Source organism: Coregonus lavaretus, assembly GCF_964263955.1.
Source record: "Coregonus lavaretus genome assembly, contig: HAP1_SCAFFOLD_1091, whole genome shotgun sequence".
NCBI lineage: Eukaryota > Metazoa > Chordata > Actinopteri > Salmoniformes > Salmonidae > Coregonus > Coregonus lavaretus.
In genome coordinates this window covers 147,501-167,257 of record NW_028163470.1, presented here as the reverse complement: position 1 = coordinate 167,257, position 19,757 = coordinate 147,501, and the positions used below count along the sequence as shown (strand labels likewise).

Sequence of the window (19,757 nt, the reverse complement as noted above, 5' to 3'; positions counted from 1 at the left end):
CCCACAGCATGATTCTGCCACCACCATGCTTCACCGTAGGGATGGTGCCAGGTTTCCTCGAGACGTTACGCTTGGCATTCAGGCCAAAGAGTTCAATCTTGGTTTCATCAGACCAGAGAATCTTGTTTCTCATGGTCTTTAGGTGCCTTTTGGCAAACTCCAAGCGGGCTGTCATGTGCCTTTTACTGAGGAGTGGCTTCCGTCTGGCCACTCTACCATAAAGGCTTAATTGGTGGAGTGCTGCAGAGATGGTTGTCCTTCTGGAAGGTTCTCCCATCTCCACAGAGGAACTCTAGAGCTCTGTCAGAGTGACCATCGGGTTCTTGGTCACCTCCCTGACCAAGACCCTTCTGCCCCGATTGCTCAGTTTGGCCAGGCGGCCAGCTCTAGGAAGAGTCTTGGTGGTTCCAAACTTCTTCCATTTAAGTATGATGGAGGCCAATGTGTTCTTAGGGACCTTCAATGCTACACAAAAGTTTTGGTACCCTTCCCCAGATCTGTGCCTCGACACAATCCCGTCTCGGAGTTCAACAGACAATTCCTTCGACCTCATTGCTTGGTTTTTGCTCTGGCATGTCAACTGTGGGACCTTTTATAGACAGGTGTGTGCCTTTCCAAATCATGTCCAATTAATTGAAATTACCACAAGTGGACTCCAATCAAGTTGTAGAAGCATCTCAAGGATGATCAATGGAAACAAGATGCACCTGAGCTCAATTTCGAGTCTCATAGCAAAGGGTCTGAATACTTATGTAAATATAAAAAACTGTTTTCTCTTTGTCATTATGGGGTATAGTGTGTAGATTGCGAAGGAATTTGTTTTATTTAATCCATTTTAGAATAAGGCTGTAACATAACAAAATGTGGAAAAGGCCAAGGGGTCTGAAAACGGAATACTTTCCGAAGGCACTGTGTATATATATCTCTCATCTCTTCCTCTTTCCTTCACCTCTCCTTCAACTGCCTGTATGTAAAGGTCAACTGCCTCAGTCTGTCTGATGAATCACCTAGTTCTCTCTTTCTCTCTGTCTCTTATTCTCTCTGTCTCATGTCTCTGTCTCTCTCCCTGTCTGTCTCTGTCTCCCTGTCTGTCTCTCTCCCTGTCTGTCTCTGTCTCATGTCTCTGCCTCCTGTCTGTCTCCTTCTCCCTGTCTGGCTCCTTCTCCCTGTCTGTCTCTGTCTCCCTGTCTGTCTCTGTCTCCCTGTCTGTCTCTGTCTCCCTGTCTGTCTCTGTCTCCCTGTCTGTCTCTGTCTCCCTGTCTGTCTCTGTCTCCCTGTCTGGCTCCCTGTCTGTCTCTGTCTCCCTGTCTGTCTCCTTCTCCCTGTCTGTCTCTGTCTCCCTGTCTGTCTCTGTCTCCCTGTCTGTCTCCTCCTCCCTGTCTGTCTCCTCCTCCCTGTCTGTCTCTGTCTCCCTGTCTGTCTCTGTCTCCCTGTCTGTCTCTGTCTCCCTGTCTGTCTCCCTGTCTGTCTCTGTCTCCCTGTCTGTCTCTTGTCTCCCTGTCTGTCTCTGTCTCCCTGTCTGTCTCTGTCTCCCTGTCTGTCTCTGTCTCCGTGTCTGTCTCCCTGTCTGTCTCTGTCTCCCTGTCTGTCTCTGTCTCCCTGTCTGGCTCTGTCTCCCTGTCTGTCTCTGTGTCTGTCTCTGTCTCCCTGTCTGTCTCCCTGTCTGTCTCCCTGTCTGTCTCTGTCTCCCTGTCTGTCTCTGTCTCCCTGTCTGGCTCTGTCTCCCTGTCTGTCTCTGTGTCTGTCTCCTCCCATGCTTCAGACAGTATCAGACTTCTCTAACTCAGTGAAGGTACCTTAATAAATGTACATTATTTACACTCTCTTTGACATGAATGTCCGTCCTTATGATTTCATGTATTTCTCTGACTTGAATTCTGGCATGTTTGTATGTTCTGTGTTGTCCTGAGTAGTATAACTCTGCTAGCGGGAGAGTAACTCTCTGTCTGTCTCCTGCAGGACTCTAGGGCCTACTATCACCTGCTGAACATGATCGCTCCTGACGGCAGCAAAGAGGACAAGCAGCGCATCGAGATCAACATGTCTGGATACAACGTGAGTCCCTCTTTAAATCAACATTCTTCAACCAGCCCTTTAAATCAACCTGCTTCAACCTGCCCTTTAAATCAACATTCTTCAACCGGCCCTTTAAATCAACATGCTTCAACCGGCCCTTTAAATCAACATTCTTCAACCTGCCCTTTAAATCAACATTCTTCAACCGGCCCTTTAAATCAACATGCTTCAACCGGCCCTTTAAATCAACATCCTTCAACATGCCCTTTAAATCAACATCCTTCAACCATCCCTTTAAATCAACATTCTTCAACCAGCCCTTTAAATCAACATTCTTCAACCGGCCCTTTAAATCAACATGCTTCAACCGGCCTTTTAAATCAACATGCTTCAACCGGCCCTTTAAATCAACATTCTTCAACCTGCCCTTTAAATCAACATTCTTCAACCGGCCCTTTAAATCAACATGCTTCAACCGGCCCTTTAAATCAACATCCTTCAACATGCCCTTTAAATCAACATCCTTCAACCATCCCTTTAAATCAACATTCTTCAACCAGCCCTTTAAATCAACATGCTTCAACCGGCCCTTTGCATGAACATGCTTCAACCTGCCCTTTAAATCAACCTGCTTCAACCTGCCCTTTAAATCAACCTGCTTCAATCTGCCCTTTAAATCAACATGCTTCACCAGCCCTTTAAATCAACATCCTTCAACCGGCCCTTTGCATTAACATGCTTCAACCTGCCCTTTAAATCAACCTGCTTCAATCTGCCCTTTAAATCAACATGTTTCAACCGGCCCTTTAAATCAACATAATTCAACCGGCCCTTTAAATCAACATTCTTCAACCCGCCCTTTAAGTCAACATTCTTCAACCTGCCCTTTAAATCAACATTCTTCAACCGGCCCTTTAAATCAACATGTTTCAACCGGCCCTTTAAATCATCATGCTTCAACCGGCCCTTTAAATCATCATGCTTCAACCGGCCCTTTAAATCAACATGCTTCAACCGGCCCTTTAAATCAACATGCCTCAACCGGCCCTTTAAATCAACATGCCTCAACCGGCCCTTTAAATCAACCTGCTTCAACCGGCCCTTTAAATCAACATGCTTCAACCGGCCCTTTAAATCAACATGCCTCAACCGGCCCTTTAAATCAACATTCTTCAACCTGCCCTTTAAATCAACATGCTTCAACCGGCCCTTTAAATCAACATGCCTCAACCGGCCCTTTAAATCAACCCTGCTTCAACCGGCCCTTTAAATCAACATGCCTCAACCGGCCCTTTAAATCAACATGCTTCAACCGGCCATTTAAATCAACATGCTTCAACCGGCCCTTTAAATCAACCTGCTTCAACCGGCCCTTTAAATCAACATGCCTCAACCGGCCCTTTAAATCAACCTGCTTCAACCAGCCTTTAAATCAACATCCTACAACCGGCCCTTTGCATCAACATGCTTCAACCTGCCCTTTAAATCAACCTGCTTCAATCTGCCCTTTAAATCAACATTCTTCAACCGGCCCTTTAAATCAACATGCTTCAACCGGCCCTTTAAATCAACATGCCTCAACCGGCCCTTTAAATCAACATGCCTCAACCGGCCCTTTAAATCAACCTGCTTCAACCGGCCCTTTAAATCAACATGCTTCAACCGGCCCTTTAAATCAACATGCCTCAACCGGCCCTTTAAATCAACATGCTTCAACCTGCCCTATAAATCAACCCTGCTTCAACCGGCCCTTTAAATCAACATTCTTCAACCTGCCCTTTAAATCAACCTGCTTCAATCTGCCCTTTAAATCAACATTCTTCAACCGGCCCTTTAAATCAACATGCTTCAACCGGCCCTTTAAATCAACATGCCTCAACCGGCCCTTTAAATCAACATGCTTCAACCTGCCCTTTAAATCAACCCTGCTTCAACCGGCCCTTTAAATCAACATGCTTCAACCGGCCCTTTAAATCAACCTGCTTCAACCGGCCCTTTAAATCAACATGCCTCAACCGGCCCTTTAAATCAACATGCTTCAACCGGCCCTTTAAATCAACATGCTTCAACCTGCCCTTTGCATCAACATGCTTCAACCGGCCCTTTAAATCAACCTGCTTCAATCTGCCCTTTAAATCAACATGCTTCACCAGCCCTTTAAATCAACATCCTTCAACCGGCCCTTTGCATTAACATGCTTCAACCTGCCCTTTAAATCAACCTGCTTCAATCTGCCCTTTAAATCAACATGCTTCAACCGGCCTTTTAAATCAACATGTTTCAACCGGCCCTTTAAATCAACATAATTCAACCGGCCCTTTAAATCAACTTGCTTCAACCTGCCCTATAAATCAACAATTCTTCAACCTGCCCTTTAAATCAACATTTTTCAACCCGCCCTTTAAGTCAACATTCTTCAACCTGCCCTTTAAATCAACATTCTTCAACCGGCCCTTTAAATCAACATTCTTCAACCTGCCCTTTAAATCAACATGCTTCAACCGGCCCTTTAAATCATCATGCTTCAACCGGCCCTTAAATCAACATGCTTCAACCGGCCCTTTAAATCAACATGCTTCAACCGGCCCTTTAAATCAACATGCTTCAACCGGCCCTTTAAATCAACCTGCTTCAACCGGCCCTTTAAATCAACCTGCTTCAACCGGCCCTTTAAATCAACATGCTTCACCAGCCCTTTAAATCAACATCCTTCAACCGGCCCTTTGCATTAACATGCTTCAACCTGCCCTTTAAATCAACATCCTTCAACCGGCCCTTTGCATTAACATGCTTCAATCTGCCCTTTAAATCAACATGCTTCAACCGGCCTTTTAAATCAACATGTTTCAACCGGCCCTTTAAATCAACATAATTCAACTGGCCCTTTAAATCAACTTGCTTCAACCTGCCCTATAAATCAACATTCTTCAACCTGCCCTTTAAATCAACATTCTTCAACCCGCCCTTTAAGTCAACATTCTTCAACCTGCCCTTTAAATCAACATTCTTCAACCGGCCCTTTAAATCAACATTTTCCTACCTGCCCTTTAAATTAACATGTTTCAACCGGCCCTTTAAATCATCATGCTTCAACCGGCCCTTAAATCAACATCCTTCAACCGGCCCTTTAAATCAACATGCTTCAACCGGCCCTTTAAATCAACATGCTTCAACCGGCCCTTTAAATCAACCTGCTTCAACCGGCCCTTTAAATCAACATGCCTCAACCGGCCCTTTAAATCAACATGCCTCAACCGGCCCTTTAAATCAACATGCCTCAACCGGCCCTTTAAATCAACCTCCTTCAACCGGCCCTTTAAATCAACATGCTTCAACCGGCCCTTTAAATCAACATGCCTCAACCGGCCCTTTAAATCAACATGCTTCAACCTGCCCTTTAAATCAACCTGCTTCAACCGGCCCTTTAAATCAACATTCTTCAACCGGCCCTTTAAATCAACATGCTTCAACCGGCCCTTTAAATCAACCTGCTTCAACCGGCCCTTTAAATCAACATGCCTCAACCGGCCCTTTAAATCAACCTGCTTCAACCGGCCCTTTAAATCAACATGCTTCAACCGGCCCTTTAAATCAACATGCTTCAACCGGCCCTTTAAATCAACATGCTTCAACCGGCCCTTTAAATCAACATGCTTCAACCGGCCCTTTAAATCAACATTTTTCAACCGGCCCTTTAAATCAACCTGCTTCAACCGGCCCTTTAAATCAACATGCTTCAACCGGCCCTTCAAATCAACATGCTTCAACCGGCCCTTTAAATCAACATGCTTCAACCGGCCCTTTAAATCAACATGCTTCAACCGGCCCTTGTACTGTGGAAGTTACAATTGTATTTTGTCTCATGCTTCGTAAACAACAGGTGTGAAGTAACAGTGAAATGCTTCCTGAAGGACCCTTCCCAACAACGCAGAGAGAGAGAAAGTATAGAAATAGAAAAGTAAAACACTAATAATAAAATCCACAATGAGTAACGATAACCTGGCTATATACACAGGGACCAGTACCGAGTCCATGATAACCTGGCTATATACACAGGGACCAGTACCGAGTCCATGATAACCTGGCTATATACACAGGGACCAGTACAGAGTCCATGATAACCTGGCTATATACACAGGGACCAGTACCGAGTCCATGATAACCTGGCTATATACACGGGGCACCAGTACCAAGTTTTAATGTCACATGCACAAGTACATTGACCCCAACAATGCAGTAATCAATATCAATAGTACTAAAAATAACAAGCTAGAACAAAAACACAGGAGAAATTAAAATAAGAAAAAAGAGAACAGTATAAAATAAGAATATATATAATGTATAGGGTCAGTTACAGGGTCAGTTCCAGTTCCATATTAACAATGTGCAGGGATACTGGAGTGATAGAGGTAGATATGTATAGGGGTAAGGTGACTATATACAGGGTCAGTTCCAGTACCATATTAACAATGTGCAGGGATACTGGAGTGATGGAGGTAGATATGTATAGGGGTCAGGTGACTATATACAGGGTCAGTTCCAGTACCATATTAACAATGTGCAGGGATACTGGAGTGATGGAGGTAGATATGTATAGGGGTAAGGTGACTATATACAGGGTCAGTTCAATACCATATTAACAATGTGCAGGGATACTGGAGTGATAGAGGTAGATATGTATAGGGGTAAGGGGACTAGGCAACAGGATATATGATAAACAGAGTAGCAGCAGTGTATATGATGATTGTATGTGTGTGTGTGTATGTGTGTGTTGGAGTGTCAGTGCAGTAGTGTGTAGGACCCTGTTAGTGTGCATAGAGTCAGTGCAGTAGTGTGTAGGGCCCTGTTAGTGTGCATAGAGTCAGTGCAGTAGTGTGTAGGGCCCTGTTAGTGTGCATAGAGTCAGTGCAGTAGTGTGTAGGGCCCTGTTAGTGTGCATAGAGTCAGTGCAGTAGTGTGTAGGACCCTGTTAGTGTGCATAGAGTCAGTGCAGTAGTGTGTAGGGCCCTGTTAGTGTGCATAGAGTCAGTGCAGTAGTGTGTAGGGCCCTGTTAGTGTGCATAGAGTCAGTGCAGTAGTGTGTAGGGCCCTGTTAGTGTGCATAGTGTCAGTGCAGTAGTGTGTAGGACCCTGTTAGTGTGCATAGTGTCAGTGCAGTAGTGTGTAGGGCCCTGTTAGTGTGCATAGAGTCAGTGCAGTAGTGTGTAGGGCCCTGTTAGTGTGCATAGAGTCAGTGCAGTAGTGTGTAGGGCCCTGTTAGTGTGCATAGAGTCAGTGCAGTAGTGTGTAGGGCCCTGTTAGTGTGCATAGAGTCAGTGCAGTAGTGTGTAGGGCTCTGTTAATGTGCATAGAGTCAGTGCAGTAGTGTGTAGGGCCCTGTTAGTGTGCATAGAGTCAGTGCAACAGTGTGTAGGGCCCTGTTAGTGTGCATAGAGTCAGTGCAGTAGTGTGTAGGGCCCTGTTAGTGTGCATAGAGTCAGTGCAGTAGTGTGTAGGGCCCTGTTAGTGTGCATAGAGTCAGTGCAGTAGTGTGTAGGGCCCTGTTAATGTGCATAGAGTCAGTGCAGTAGTGTGTAGGGCCCTGTTAGTGTGCATAGAGTCAGTGCAGCAGTGTGTAGGGCCCTGTTAGTGTGCATAGAGTCAGTGCAGTAGTGTGTAGGGCCCTGTTAGTGTGCATAGAGTCAGTGCAGTAGTGTGTAGGGCCCTGTTAGTGTGCATAGAGTCAGTGCAGTAGTGTGTAGGGCCCTGTTAGTGTGCATAGAGTCAGTGCAGTAGTGTGTAGGGCCCTGTTAGTGTGCATAGAGTCAGTGCAGCAGTGTGTAGGGCCCTGTTAGTGTGCATAGAGTCAGTGCAGTAGTGTGTAGGGCCCTGTTAGTGTGCATAGAGTCAGTGCAGTAGTGTGTAGGGCCCTGTTAGTGTGCATAGAGTCAGTGCAGTAGTGTGTAGGGCCCTGTTAGTGTGCATAGAGTCAGTGCAGTAGTGTGTAGGGCCCTGTTAGTGTGCATAGAGTCAGTGCAGTAGTGTGTAGGGCCCTGTTAGTGTGCATAGAGTCAGTGCAGTAGTGTGTAGGGCCCTGTTAGTGTGCATAGAGTCAGTGCAGTAGTGTGTAGGGCCCTGTTAGTGTGCATAGAGTCAGTGCAGTAGTGTGTAGGGCCCTGTTAGTGTGCATAGAGTCAGTGCAGTAGTGTGTAGGGCCCTGTTAGTGTGCATAGAGTCAGTGCAGTAGTGTGTAGGGCCCTGTTAGTGTGCATAGAGTCAGTGCAGTAGTGTGTAGGGCCCTGTTAGTGTGCATAGAGTCAGTGCAGTAGTGTGTAGGGCCCTGTTAGTGTGCATAGAGTCAGTGCAGTAGTGTGTAGGGCCCTGTTAGTGTGCATAGAGTCAGTGCAGTAGTGTGTAGGGCCCTGTTAGTGTGCATAGAGTCAGTGCAGTAGTGTGTAGGGCCCTGTTAGTGTGCATAGAGTCAGTGCAGTAGTGTGTAGGGCCCTGTTAGTGTGCATAGAGTCAGTGCAGTAGTGTGTAGGGCCCTGTTAGTGTGCATAGAGTCAGTGCAGTAGTGTGTAGGGCCCTGTTAGTGTGCATAGAGTCAGTGCAGTAGTGTGTAGGGCCCTGTTAGTGTGCATAGAGTCAGTGCAGTAGTGTGTAGGGCCCTGTTAGTGTGCATAGAGTCAGTGCAGTAGTGTGTAGGGCCCTGTTAGTGTGCATAGAGTCAGTGCAGTAGTGTGTAGGGCCCTGTTAGTGTGCATAGAGTCAGTGCAGTAGTGTGTAGGGCCCTGTTAGTGTGCATAGAGTCAGTGCAGTAGTGTGTAGGGCCCTGTTAGTGTGCATAGAGTCAGTGCAGTAGTGTGTAGGGCCCTGTTAGTGTGCATAGAGTCAGTGCAGTAGTGTGTAGGGCCCTGTTAGTGTGCATAGAGTCAGTGCAGTAGTGTGTAGGGCCCTGTTAGTGTGCATAGAGTCAGTGCAGTAGTGTGTAGGGCCCTGTTAGTGTGCATAGAGTCAGTGCAGTAGTGTGTAGGGCCCTGTTAGTGTGCATAGAGTCAGTGCAGTAGTGTGTAGGGCCCTGTTAGTGTGCATAGTGTCAGTGCAGTAGTGTGTAGGGCCCTGTTAGTGTGCATAGAGTCAGTGCAGTAGTGTGTAGGGCCCTGTTAGTGTGCATATAGTCAGTGCAGTAGTGTGTAGGGCCCTGTTAATGTGCATAGAGTCAGTGCAGTAGTGTGTAGGGCCCTGTTAATGTGCATAGAGTCAGTGCAGTAGTGTGTAGGGCCCTGTTAGTGTGCATAGAGTCAGTGCAGTAGTGTGTAGGGCCCTGTTAGTGTGCATAGTGTCAGTGCAGTAGTGTGTAGGGCCCTGTTAGTGTGCATAGAGTCAGTGCAGTAGTGTGTAGGGCCCTGTTAATGTGCATAGAGTCAGTGCAGTAGTGTGTAGGGCCCTGTTAGTGTGCATAGAGTCAGTGCAGTAGTGTGTAGGGCCCTGTTAGTGTGCATAGAGTCAGTGCAGTAGTGTGTAGGGCCCTGTTAGTGTGCATATAGTCAGTGCAGTAGTGTGTAGGGCCCTGTTAGTGTGCATAGTGTCAGTGCAGTAGTGTGTAGGGCCCTGTTAGTGTGCATAGAGTCAGTGCAGCAGTGTGTAGGGCCCTGTTAGTGTGCATAGAGTCAGTGCAGTAGTGTGTAGGGCCCTGTTAGTGTGCATAGAGTCAGTGCAGTAGTGTGTAGGGCCCTGTTAGTGTGCATAGTGTCAGTGCAGTAGTGTGTAGGGCCCTGTTAGTGTGCATAGAGTCAGTGCAGTAGTGTGTAGGGCCCTGTTAGTGTGCATAGAGTCAGTGCAGTAGTGTGTAGGGCCCTGTTAGTGTGCATAGAGTCAGTGCAGTAGTGTGTAGGGCCCTGTTAGTGTGCATAGAGTCAGTGCAGCAGTGTGTAAGACAAAGGAGATGATTGTGGACTACAGGAAAAAGAGGACTGAGCACGCCCCCATTCTCATCGACGGGGCTGTAGTGGAACAGGTTGAGAGCTTCAGGTTCCTTGGTGTCCACATCACCAACGAACTATCATGGTCCAAACACACCAAGACAGTCGTGAAGAGGGCACGACAAAGCCTATTCCCCCTCAGGAGACTGAAAAGATTTGGCATGGGTCCTCAGATCCTCAAAAAGTTATACAGCTGCACCATCGAGAGTATCCTGACTGGTTGCATCACCGCCTGGTATGGCAACTGCTCGGCCTCCGACCGCAAGGCACTACAGAGGGTAGTGCGTACGGCCCAGTACATCACTGGGGCAAAGCTTCCTGCCGTCCAGGACCTCTATACCAGGCGGTGTCAGAGGAAGGCCCTAAACATTTTCAAAGACTTCAGCCACCCTAGTGATAGACTGTTCTCTCTGCTACCACACGGCAAGCGGTACCGGAGCGCCAAGTCTAGGTCCAAAAGGCTCCTTAAAATGTGATTTGATTCTGTCTGGCCAAAACATTGTATGAGCTACATACGACGATGGCAGTAGCACCTGTCTTTTTGCTAAAGAAATGTGTTAATTTAGGCTTAGACTATAATTAGTTAATTTAGGTTTACACTGTAATGTGTTCATTTCGTCTTAGAGTGTAATGTGTTCATTTCGTCTTAGCTTTAGGCTTAATCTGTAATGCGCTAATTTAGGTTTACACTGTGATGCGATAAATAGAGATACCTACCAGTTGGACTGAAACGGCTTATATCTCCATTATAGTGATACTCATCAGTGGGACTGATACATCCTAAACCTCCACTATAGTGATACTCATCAGTGGGACTGATACGTCCTAAACCTCCACTATAGTGATACTCATCAGTGGGACTGATACGTCCTAGACCTCCATTATAGTGATACTCATCAGTGGGACTGATACGTCCTAAACCTCCATTATAGTGATACTCATCAGTGGGACTGATACGTCCTAAACCTCCACTATAGTGATACTCCTCAGTGGGACTGATACGTCCTAAACCTCCACTATAGTGATACTCATCAGTGGGATGATACGTCCTAAACCTCCATTATAGTGATACTCATCAGTGGGATGATACGTCCTAAACCTCCACTATGGCCTATATACTTTACGAAAGTATTCAGACCCCTTGACTTTTTCCATATGTTATGTTACAGCCTTATTCTAAAATTGATTTTAATTTTTTTTATGTTCTCACAAATCTACACACAATACCCCATAATGACAAAGCAAAAACAGGTTTTAAATTTTTTGGACACATTTATTACAAATAAAAAACAGAAATATTACATTTACATACGTTTTTCAGACCCTTTACTCAATACTTTGTTGAAGCACCTTTGTCAGCAATTACAGCCTCAAGTCTTCTTGGGTATGACGCTACAAGCTTGGCACACCTGTATTTGGGGAGTTTCTCCCATTATTCTCTGCAGATCCTCTCAAGCTCTGTCAGGTTGGATGGGGAGCGTCGCTGCACAGCTATTGTCAGGTCTCTCCAGAGATGTTAGATCGGGTTCAAGTCCGGGCTCTGGCTGGGCCACTCAAGGACGTTCAGTGACTTGTCCCGAAGCCACTCCTGCGTTGTCTTGGCTGTATGCTTGTAGTCGTTGTCCTGTTGGTTTCATCAAGAATCTCTCTGTACTTTGCTCCGTTCATCTTTCCCTCGATCCTGACTAGTCTCCCAGTCCCTGCCACTGTAAAACATCCCCACAGCATGATGCTGCCACCACCATGCTTCACTGTAGGATGGTGCCAGGTTTCCTCGAGACGTGACGCTTGGCATTCAGGAGTTCTTGGTTTCATCAGACCAGAGAATCTTGTTTCTCATGGTCTGAGAGTCTTTAGGTGCCTTTTGGCAAACTCCAAGCGGGCTGTCATGTGCCTTTTACTGAGGAGTGGCTTCCATCTGGCCACTCTACCATAAAGGCCTGATTGGTGGAGTGCTGCAGAGATGGTTGTCCTTCTGGAAGGTTCTCCCATCTCCACAGAGGAACTCTGGAGCTCTGTCAGAGCGACCATCAGGTTCTTGGTCACCTCCCTGACCAAGGCCCTTCTCCTCCGATCAGTTTGGCCGGGCGGCCAGCTCTAGGAAGAGTCTTGGTGGTTCCAAACTTCTTCCATTTAAGAATGATGGAGGCCACTGTGTTCTTGAGGACCTTCAATGCTGCAGAAATGTTTTGGTACCCTTCCCCAGATCTGTGCCTCGACACAATCCTGTCTCGGAGCTCTACGGACAATTTCTTTAACCTCATTGCTTGGTTTTTGCTCTGACATGCACTGTCAACTGTGGGACCTTATATAGACAGGTGTGTGCCTTTCCAAATCATCTCCAATCAATTGAACTTACCACAGGTGGACTCCAATCAAGTTGTAGAAACATCTCAAGGATGATCAATGGAAACAGGATGCACCTGAGCTCAATTTCGAGTCTCATAGCAAAGGGTCTGTATACTTGCGTAAATACGTTTTTAATTTTAGATTTTTTATACATTTACAAACATTTCTAAAAACCTGTTTTCGCTTTGTCATTATGGGGTATTGTGTGTAGATTGATGAGGAAAAAAACGTATTTCATCCATTTTAGCATCCATTTTTAAGGCTGTAACGTAACAAAATGTGTAAAAAGTAAAGGGGTCTGAATACTTTCCGAAGGCTCTGTATGTATGTATGGGTAGAGTCCAGTGTGTGTACATAGAGTCAGGGTCAATGCAGGTAGTCTGGGTAGCCATCTGTTTAGACGTCTTATGGCTTGGGGGTAGAGGCTGTTCAGGGCCCTGTTGGTTCCAGATTTGGTGTATCGGTAACCGCTTGCCGTGCGGTAGCAAAGAGAACAGTCTATGACTTGGGTGGCTGGAGTGTTTGACAATTTTTTGGGCCTTCCTCTGACACCGCCTGGTAAAGAGGTTGTGAATGACAGGGAGCTCGGTGATGGCCGTACGCTCTACCCTCTGTAGCGTGATATACAGCAGTTGCCATACCAGGCGGTGATGGCCGTACACTCTACCCTCTGTAGCGTGATATACAGCAGTTGCCGTACCAGGCGGTGATGGCTGTACGCTCTACCCTCTGTAGCGTGATATACAGCAAATGCCATACCAGGCGGTGATGGCCGTACGCTCTACCCTCTGTAGCGTGATATACAGCAGTTGCCATACCAGGCGGTGATGTACTGGGCTCTACCCTCTGTAGCGTGATATACAGCAGTTGCCGTACCAGGCGGTGATGGCCGTACGCTCTACCCTCTGTAGCGTGATATACAGCAGTTGCCATACCAAGCGGTGATGTACTGGGCTCTACCCTCTGTAGCGTGATATACAGCAGTTGCCATACCAGGCGGTGATGTACTGGGCTCTACACTCTGTAGCGTGATATACAGCAGTTGCCATACCAGGCGGTGATGGCCGTACGCTCTACCCTCTGTAGCGTGATATACAGCAGTTGCCGTACCAGGCGGTGATGGCCGTACACTCTACCCTCTGTAGCGTGATATACAGCAGTTGCCGTACCAGGCGGTGATGGCCGTACGCTCTACCCTCTGTAGCGTGATATACAGCAGTTGCCATACCAAGCGGTGATGGCCGTACGCTCTACCCTCTGTAGCGTGATAAACAGCAGTTGCCATACCAAGCGGTGATGGCCGTACGCTCTACCCTCTTGTAGCGTGATATACAGTAGTTGCCATACCAGGCGGTGATGGCCGTACGCTCTACCCTCTGTAGCGTGATATACAGCAGTTGCCATAACAGGCGGTGATGTACTGGGCTCTACCCTCTGTAGCGTGATATACAGCAGTTGCCGGACCAGGCGGTGATGGCCGTACGCTCTACCCTCTGTAGCGTGATATACAGCAGTTGCCATACCAGGTGGTGATGTACTGGGCTCTACCCTCTGTAGCGTGATATACAGCAGTTGCCATACCAGGCGGTGATGTACTGGGCTCTACCCTCTGTAGCGTGATATACAGCAGTTGCCATACCAGGCGATGATGGCCGTACGCTCTACCCTCTGTAGCGTGATATACAGCAGTTGCCATACCAAGCGGTGATGGCCGTACGCTCTACCCTCTGTAGCGTGATATACAGCAGTTGCCATACCAAGCGGTGATGGCCGTACGCTCTACCCTCTGTAGCGTGATATACAGCAGTTGCCATACCAGGCGGTGATGGCCGTACGCTCTACCCTCTGTTGCGTGATATACAGCAGTTGCCATACCAGGCGGTGATGGCCGTACGCTCTACCCTCTGTAGCGTGATATACAGCAGTTGCCATACCAGGCGGTGATGTACTGGGCTCTACCCTCTGTAGCGTGATATACAGCAGTTGCCGTACCAAGCGGTGATGGCCGTACGCTCTACCCTCTGTAGCGTGATATACAGCAGTTGCCATACCAGGCGGTGATGTACTGGGCTCTACCCTCTGTAGCGTGATATACAGCAGTTGCCATACCAGGCGGTGATGTAATGGGCTCTACCCTCTGTAGCGTGATATACAGCAGTTGCCATACCAGGCGGTGATGGCCGTACGCTCTACCCTCTGTAGCGTGATATACAGCAGTTGCCGTACCAGGCGGTGATGGCCGTACGCTCTAGCCTCTGTAGAGTGATATACAGCAGTTGCCGTACCAGGCGGTGATGGCCGTACGCTCTACCCTCTGTAGCGTGATATACAGCAGTTGCCATACCAGGCGGTGATGGCCGTACGCTCTACCCTCAGTAGCGTGATATACAGCAGTTGCCATACCAAGCGGTGATGGCCGTACGCTCTACCCTCTGTAGCGTGATATACAGCAGTTGCCATACCAGGCGGTGATGTACTGGGCTCTACCCTCTGTAGCGTGATATACAGCAGTTGCCATACCAGGCGGTGATGGCTGTACGCTCTACCCTCTGTAGCGTGATATACAGCAGTTGCCATACCAGGCGGTGATGTACTGGGCTCTACCCTCTGTAGCGTGATATACAGCAGTTGCCATACCAGGCGGTGATGGCCGTACGCTCTACCCTCTGTAGCGTGATATACAGCAGTTGCCGTACCAGGCGGTGATGGCCGTACGCTCTAGCCTCTGTAGCGTGATATACAGCAGTTGCCGTACCAGGCGGTGATGGCCGTACGCTCTACCCTCTGTAGCGTGATATACAGCAGTTGCCATACCAGGCGGTGATGGCCGTACGCTCTACCCTCAGTAGCGTGATATACAGCAGTTGCCATACCAAGCGGTGATGGCCGTACGCTCTACCCTCTGTAGCGTGATATACAGCAGTTGCCATACCAGACGGTGATGTACTGGGCTCTACCCTCTGTAGCGTGATATACAGCAGTTGCCATACCAGGCGGTGATGGCTGTACGCTCTACCCTCTGTAGCGTGATATACAGCAGTTGCCATACCAGGCGGTGATGTACTGGGCTCTACCCTCTGTAGCGTGATATACAGCAGTTGCCATACCAGGCGGTGATGGCCGTACGCTCTACCCTCTGTAGCGTGATATACAGCAGTTGCCATACCAGGCGGTGATGTACTGGGCTCTACCCTCTGTAGCGTGATATACAGCAGTTGCCATACCAGGCGGTGATGGCCGTACGCTCTACCCTCTGTAGCGTGATATACAGCAGTTGCCATACCAGGCGGTGATGTACTGGGCTCTACCCTCTGTAGCGTGATATACAGCAGTTGCCATACCAGGCAGTGATGGCCGTACGCTCTACCCTCTGTAGCGAGATATACAGCAGTTGCCATACCAGGCGGTGATGTACTGGGCTCTACCCTCTGTAGCGTGATATACAGCAGTTGCCATACCAGGCGGTGATGGCCGTACGCTCTACCCTCTGTAGCGTGATATACAGCAGTTGCCATACCAGGCGGTGATGTACTGGGCTCTACCCTCTGTAGCGTGATATACAGCAGTTGCCATACCAGGCGGTGATGGCCGTACGCTCTACCCTCTGTAGCGTGATATACAGTAGTTGCCATACCAGGCGGTGATGGCCGTACGCTCTACCCTCTGTAGTGTGATATACAGCAGTTGCCATACCAGGCAGTGATGGCCGTACGCTCTACCCTCTGTAGCGTGATATACAGCAGTTGCCATACCAGGCAGTGATGTACTGGGCTCTACCCTCTGTAGCTTGATATACAGCAGTTGCCATACCAGGCGGTGATGGCCGTACGCTCTACCCTCTGTAGCGTGATATACAGTAGTTGCCATACCAGGCGGTGATGGCCGTACGCTCTACCCTCTGTAGCGTGATATACAGCAGTTGCCATACCAGGCGGTGATGTACTGGGCTCTACCCTCTGTAGCGTGATATACAGCAGTTGCCATACAAGGCGGTGATGGCCGTACGCTCTACCCTCTGTAGCTTGATATACAGTAGTTGCCATACCAGGCGGTGATGGCAGTACGCTCTACCCTCTGTAGCGTGATATACAGCAGTTGCCATACCAGGCGGTGATGGCCGTACGCTCTACCCTCTGTAGCGTGATATACAGCAGTTGCCATACCAGGCGGTGATGTACTGGGCTCTACCCTCTGTAGCTTGATATACAGCAGTTGCCATACCAGGCGGTGATGGCCGTACGCTCTACCCTCTGTAGCGCGATATACAGTAGTTGCCATACCAGGCGGTGATGGCCGTACGCTCTACCCTCTGTAGCGTGATATACAGCAGTTGCCATACCAGGCGGTGATGTACTGGGCTCTACCCTCTGTAGCGTGATATACAGCAGTTGCCATACCAGGCGGTGATGGCCGTACGCTCTACCCTCTGTAGCGTGATATACAGTAGTTGCCATACCAAGCGGTGATGGCCGTACGCTCTACCCTCTGTAGCGTGATATACAGCAGTTGCCATACCAGGCGGTGATGGCCGTACGCTCTACCCTCTGTAGCGTGATATACAGTAGTTGCCATACCAGGCGGTGATGGCCGTACGCTCTACCCTCTGTAGCGTGATATACAGCAGTTGCCATACCAGGCGGTGATGTACTGGGCTCTACCCTCTGTAGCGTGATATACAGCAGTTGCCATACCAGGCGGTGATGGCCGTACGCTCTACCCTCTGTAGCGTGATATACAGTAGTTGCCATACCAGGCGGTGATGGCCGTACGCTCTACCCTCTGTAGTGTGATATACAGCAGTTGCCATACCAGGCGGTGATGGCCGTACGCTCTACCCTCTGTAGCGTGATATACAGCAGTTGCCATACCAGGCAGTGATGTACTGGGCTCTACCCTCTGTAGCTTGATATACAGCAGTTGCCATACCAGGCGGTGATGGCCGTACGCTCTACCCTCTGTAGCGCGATATACAGTAGTTGCCATACCAGGCGGTGATGGCCGTACGCTCTACCCTCTGTAGCGTGATATACAGCAGTTGCCATACCAGGCGGTGATGTACTGGGCTCTACCCTCTGTAGCGTGATATACAGCAGTTGCCATACCAGGCGGTGATGGCCGTACGCTCTACCCTCTGTAGCGTGATATACAGTAGTTGCCATACCAAGCGGTGATGGCCGTACGCTCTACCCTCTGTAGCGTGATATACAGCAGTTGCCATACCAGGCGGTGATGGCCGTATGCTCTACCCTCTGTAGCGTGATATACAGCAGTTGCCATACCAGGCGGTGATGTACTGGGCTCTACCCTCTGTAGCGTGATATACAGCAGTTGCCGTACCAAGCGGTGATGTCCGTACGCTCTACCCTCTGTAGCGTGATATACAGCAGTTGCCATACCAGGCGGTGATGTACTGGGCTCTACCCTCTGTAGCGTGATATACAGCAGTTGCCATACCAGGCGGTGATGTACTGGGCTCTACCCTCTGTAGCGTTATATACAGCAGTTGCCATACCAGGCGGTGATGGCCGTACGCTCTACCCTCTGTAGCGTGATATACAGCAGTTGCCGTACCAGGCGGTGATGGCCGTACGCTCTAGCCTCTGTAGCGTGATATACAGCAGTTGCCGTACCAGGCGGTGATGGCCGTACGCTCTACCCTCTGTAGCGTGATATACAGCAGTTGCCATACCAAGCGGTGATGGCCGTACGCTCTACCCTCTGTAGCGTGATATACAGCAGTTGCCATACCAGGCGGTGATGTACTGGGCTCTACCCTCTGTAGCGTGATATACAGCAGTTGCCATACCAGGCAGTGATGGCCGTACGCTCTACCCTCTGTAGCGTGATATAAAGCAGTTGCCATACCAGGCGGTGATGTACTGGGCTCTACCCTCTGTAGCGTGATATACAGTAGTTGCCATACCAGGCGGTGATGGCCGTACGCTCTACCCTCTGTAGCGTGATATACAGCAGTTGCCATACCAGGCGGTGATGTACTGGGCTCTACCCTCTGTAGCGTGATATACAGCAGTTGCCATACCAGGCGGTGATGTACTGGGCTCTACCCTCTGTAGCGTGATATACAGCAGTTGCCATACCAGGCGGTGATGGCCGTACGCTCTACCCTCTGTAGCGTGATATACAGTAGTTGCCATACCAGGCGGTGATGGCCGTGCGCTCTACCCTCTGTAGTGTGATATACAGCAGTTGCCATACCAGGCGGTGATGGCCGTACGCTCTACCCTCTGTAGCGTGATATACAGCAGTTGCCATACCAAGCGGTGATGGCCGTACGCTCTACCCTCTGTAGCGTGATATACAGCAGTTGCCATACCAGGCAGTGATGGCCGTACGCTCTACCCTCTGTAGCGTGATATAAAGCAGTTGCCATACCAGGCGGTGATGTACTGGGCTCTACCCTCTGTAGCGTGATATACAGTAGTTGCCATACCAGGCGGTGATGGCCGTACGCTCTACCCTCTGTAGCGTGATATACAGCAGTTGCCATACCAGGCGGTGATGTACTGGGCTCTACCCTCTGTAGCGTGATATACAGCAGTTGCCATACCAGGCGGTGATGTACTGGGCTCTACCCTCTGTAGCGTGATATACAGCAGTTGCCATACCAGGCGGTGATGGCCGTACGCTCTACCCTCTGTAGCGTGATATACAGTAGTTGCCATACCAGGCGGTGATGGCCGTGCGCTCTACCCTCTGTAGTGTGATATACAGCAGTTGCCATACCAGGCGGTGATGGCCGTACGCTCTACCCTCTGTAGCGTGATATACAGCAGTTGCCATACCAAGCGGTGATGGCCGTACGCTCTACCCTCTGTAGCTTGATATACAGCAGTTGCCATACCAGGCGGTGATGTACTGGGCTCTACCCTCTGTAGCGTGATATACAGCAGTTGCCATACCAGGCGGTGATGGCCGTACGTTCTACCCTCTGTAGCGTTATATACAGTAGTTGCCATACCAGGCGGTGATGGCCGTACGCTCTACCCTCTGTAGCGTGATATACAGCAGTTGCCATACCAGGCGGTGATGTACTGGGCTCTACCCTCTGTAGCGTGATATACAGCAGTTGCCATACCAGGCGGTGATGGCCGTACGCTCTACCCTCTGTAGCGTGATATACAGCAGTTGCCATACCAGGCGGTGATGTACTGGGCTCTACCCTCTGTAGCGTGATATACAGTAGTTGCCATACCAGGCGGTGATGCAGCCAGTCAAGATGCTCTCAATGGTACAGCTGTAGAACTTTTTGAGGATCTGAGGGACTTTTCTGCCTCCTGACGGGGAAGAGGCGCTGTCGTGCCCTCTTCACAACTGTGTTGATGTGTGTGGACCATGATAATTCCTTAGTGACGTAGGCAGCTCTCGACCCGCTCCACAACAGCCCCGTCCATGTGGATGGGGCGTGCTCTG

The 19,757-nt window shown here is 49.1% G+C and overlaps 1 protein-coding gene across 1 annotated transcript in view; it reads left to right on the top strand.

Annotated features, from left to right (window-relative positions):
* Positions 1-1,959: 1,959 nt before the first annotated feature.
* The window catches only part of LOC311118096 (plastin-3-like), a gene marked incomplete at its 5' end in the record, with an annotated part of 42,795 nt that continues 24,997 nt past the window's right edge, over positions 1,960-19,757 (top strand). Inside the window, one exon of the mRNA XM_084192973.1 lies at positions 1,960-2,055. Within this exon, the coding sequence (XP_084049099.1) occupies positions 1,960-2,055 (96 nt within the window). The remainder of the gene's footprint in view (positions 2,056-19,757) is intronic.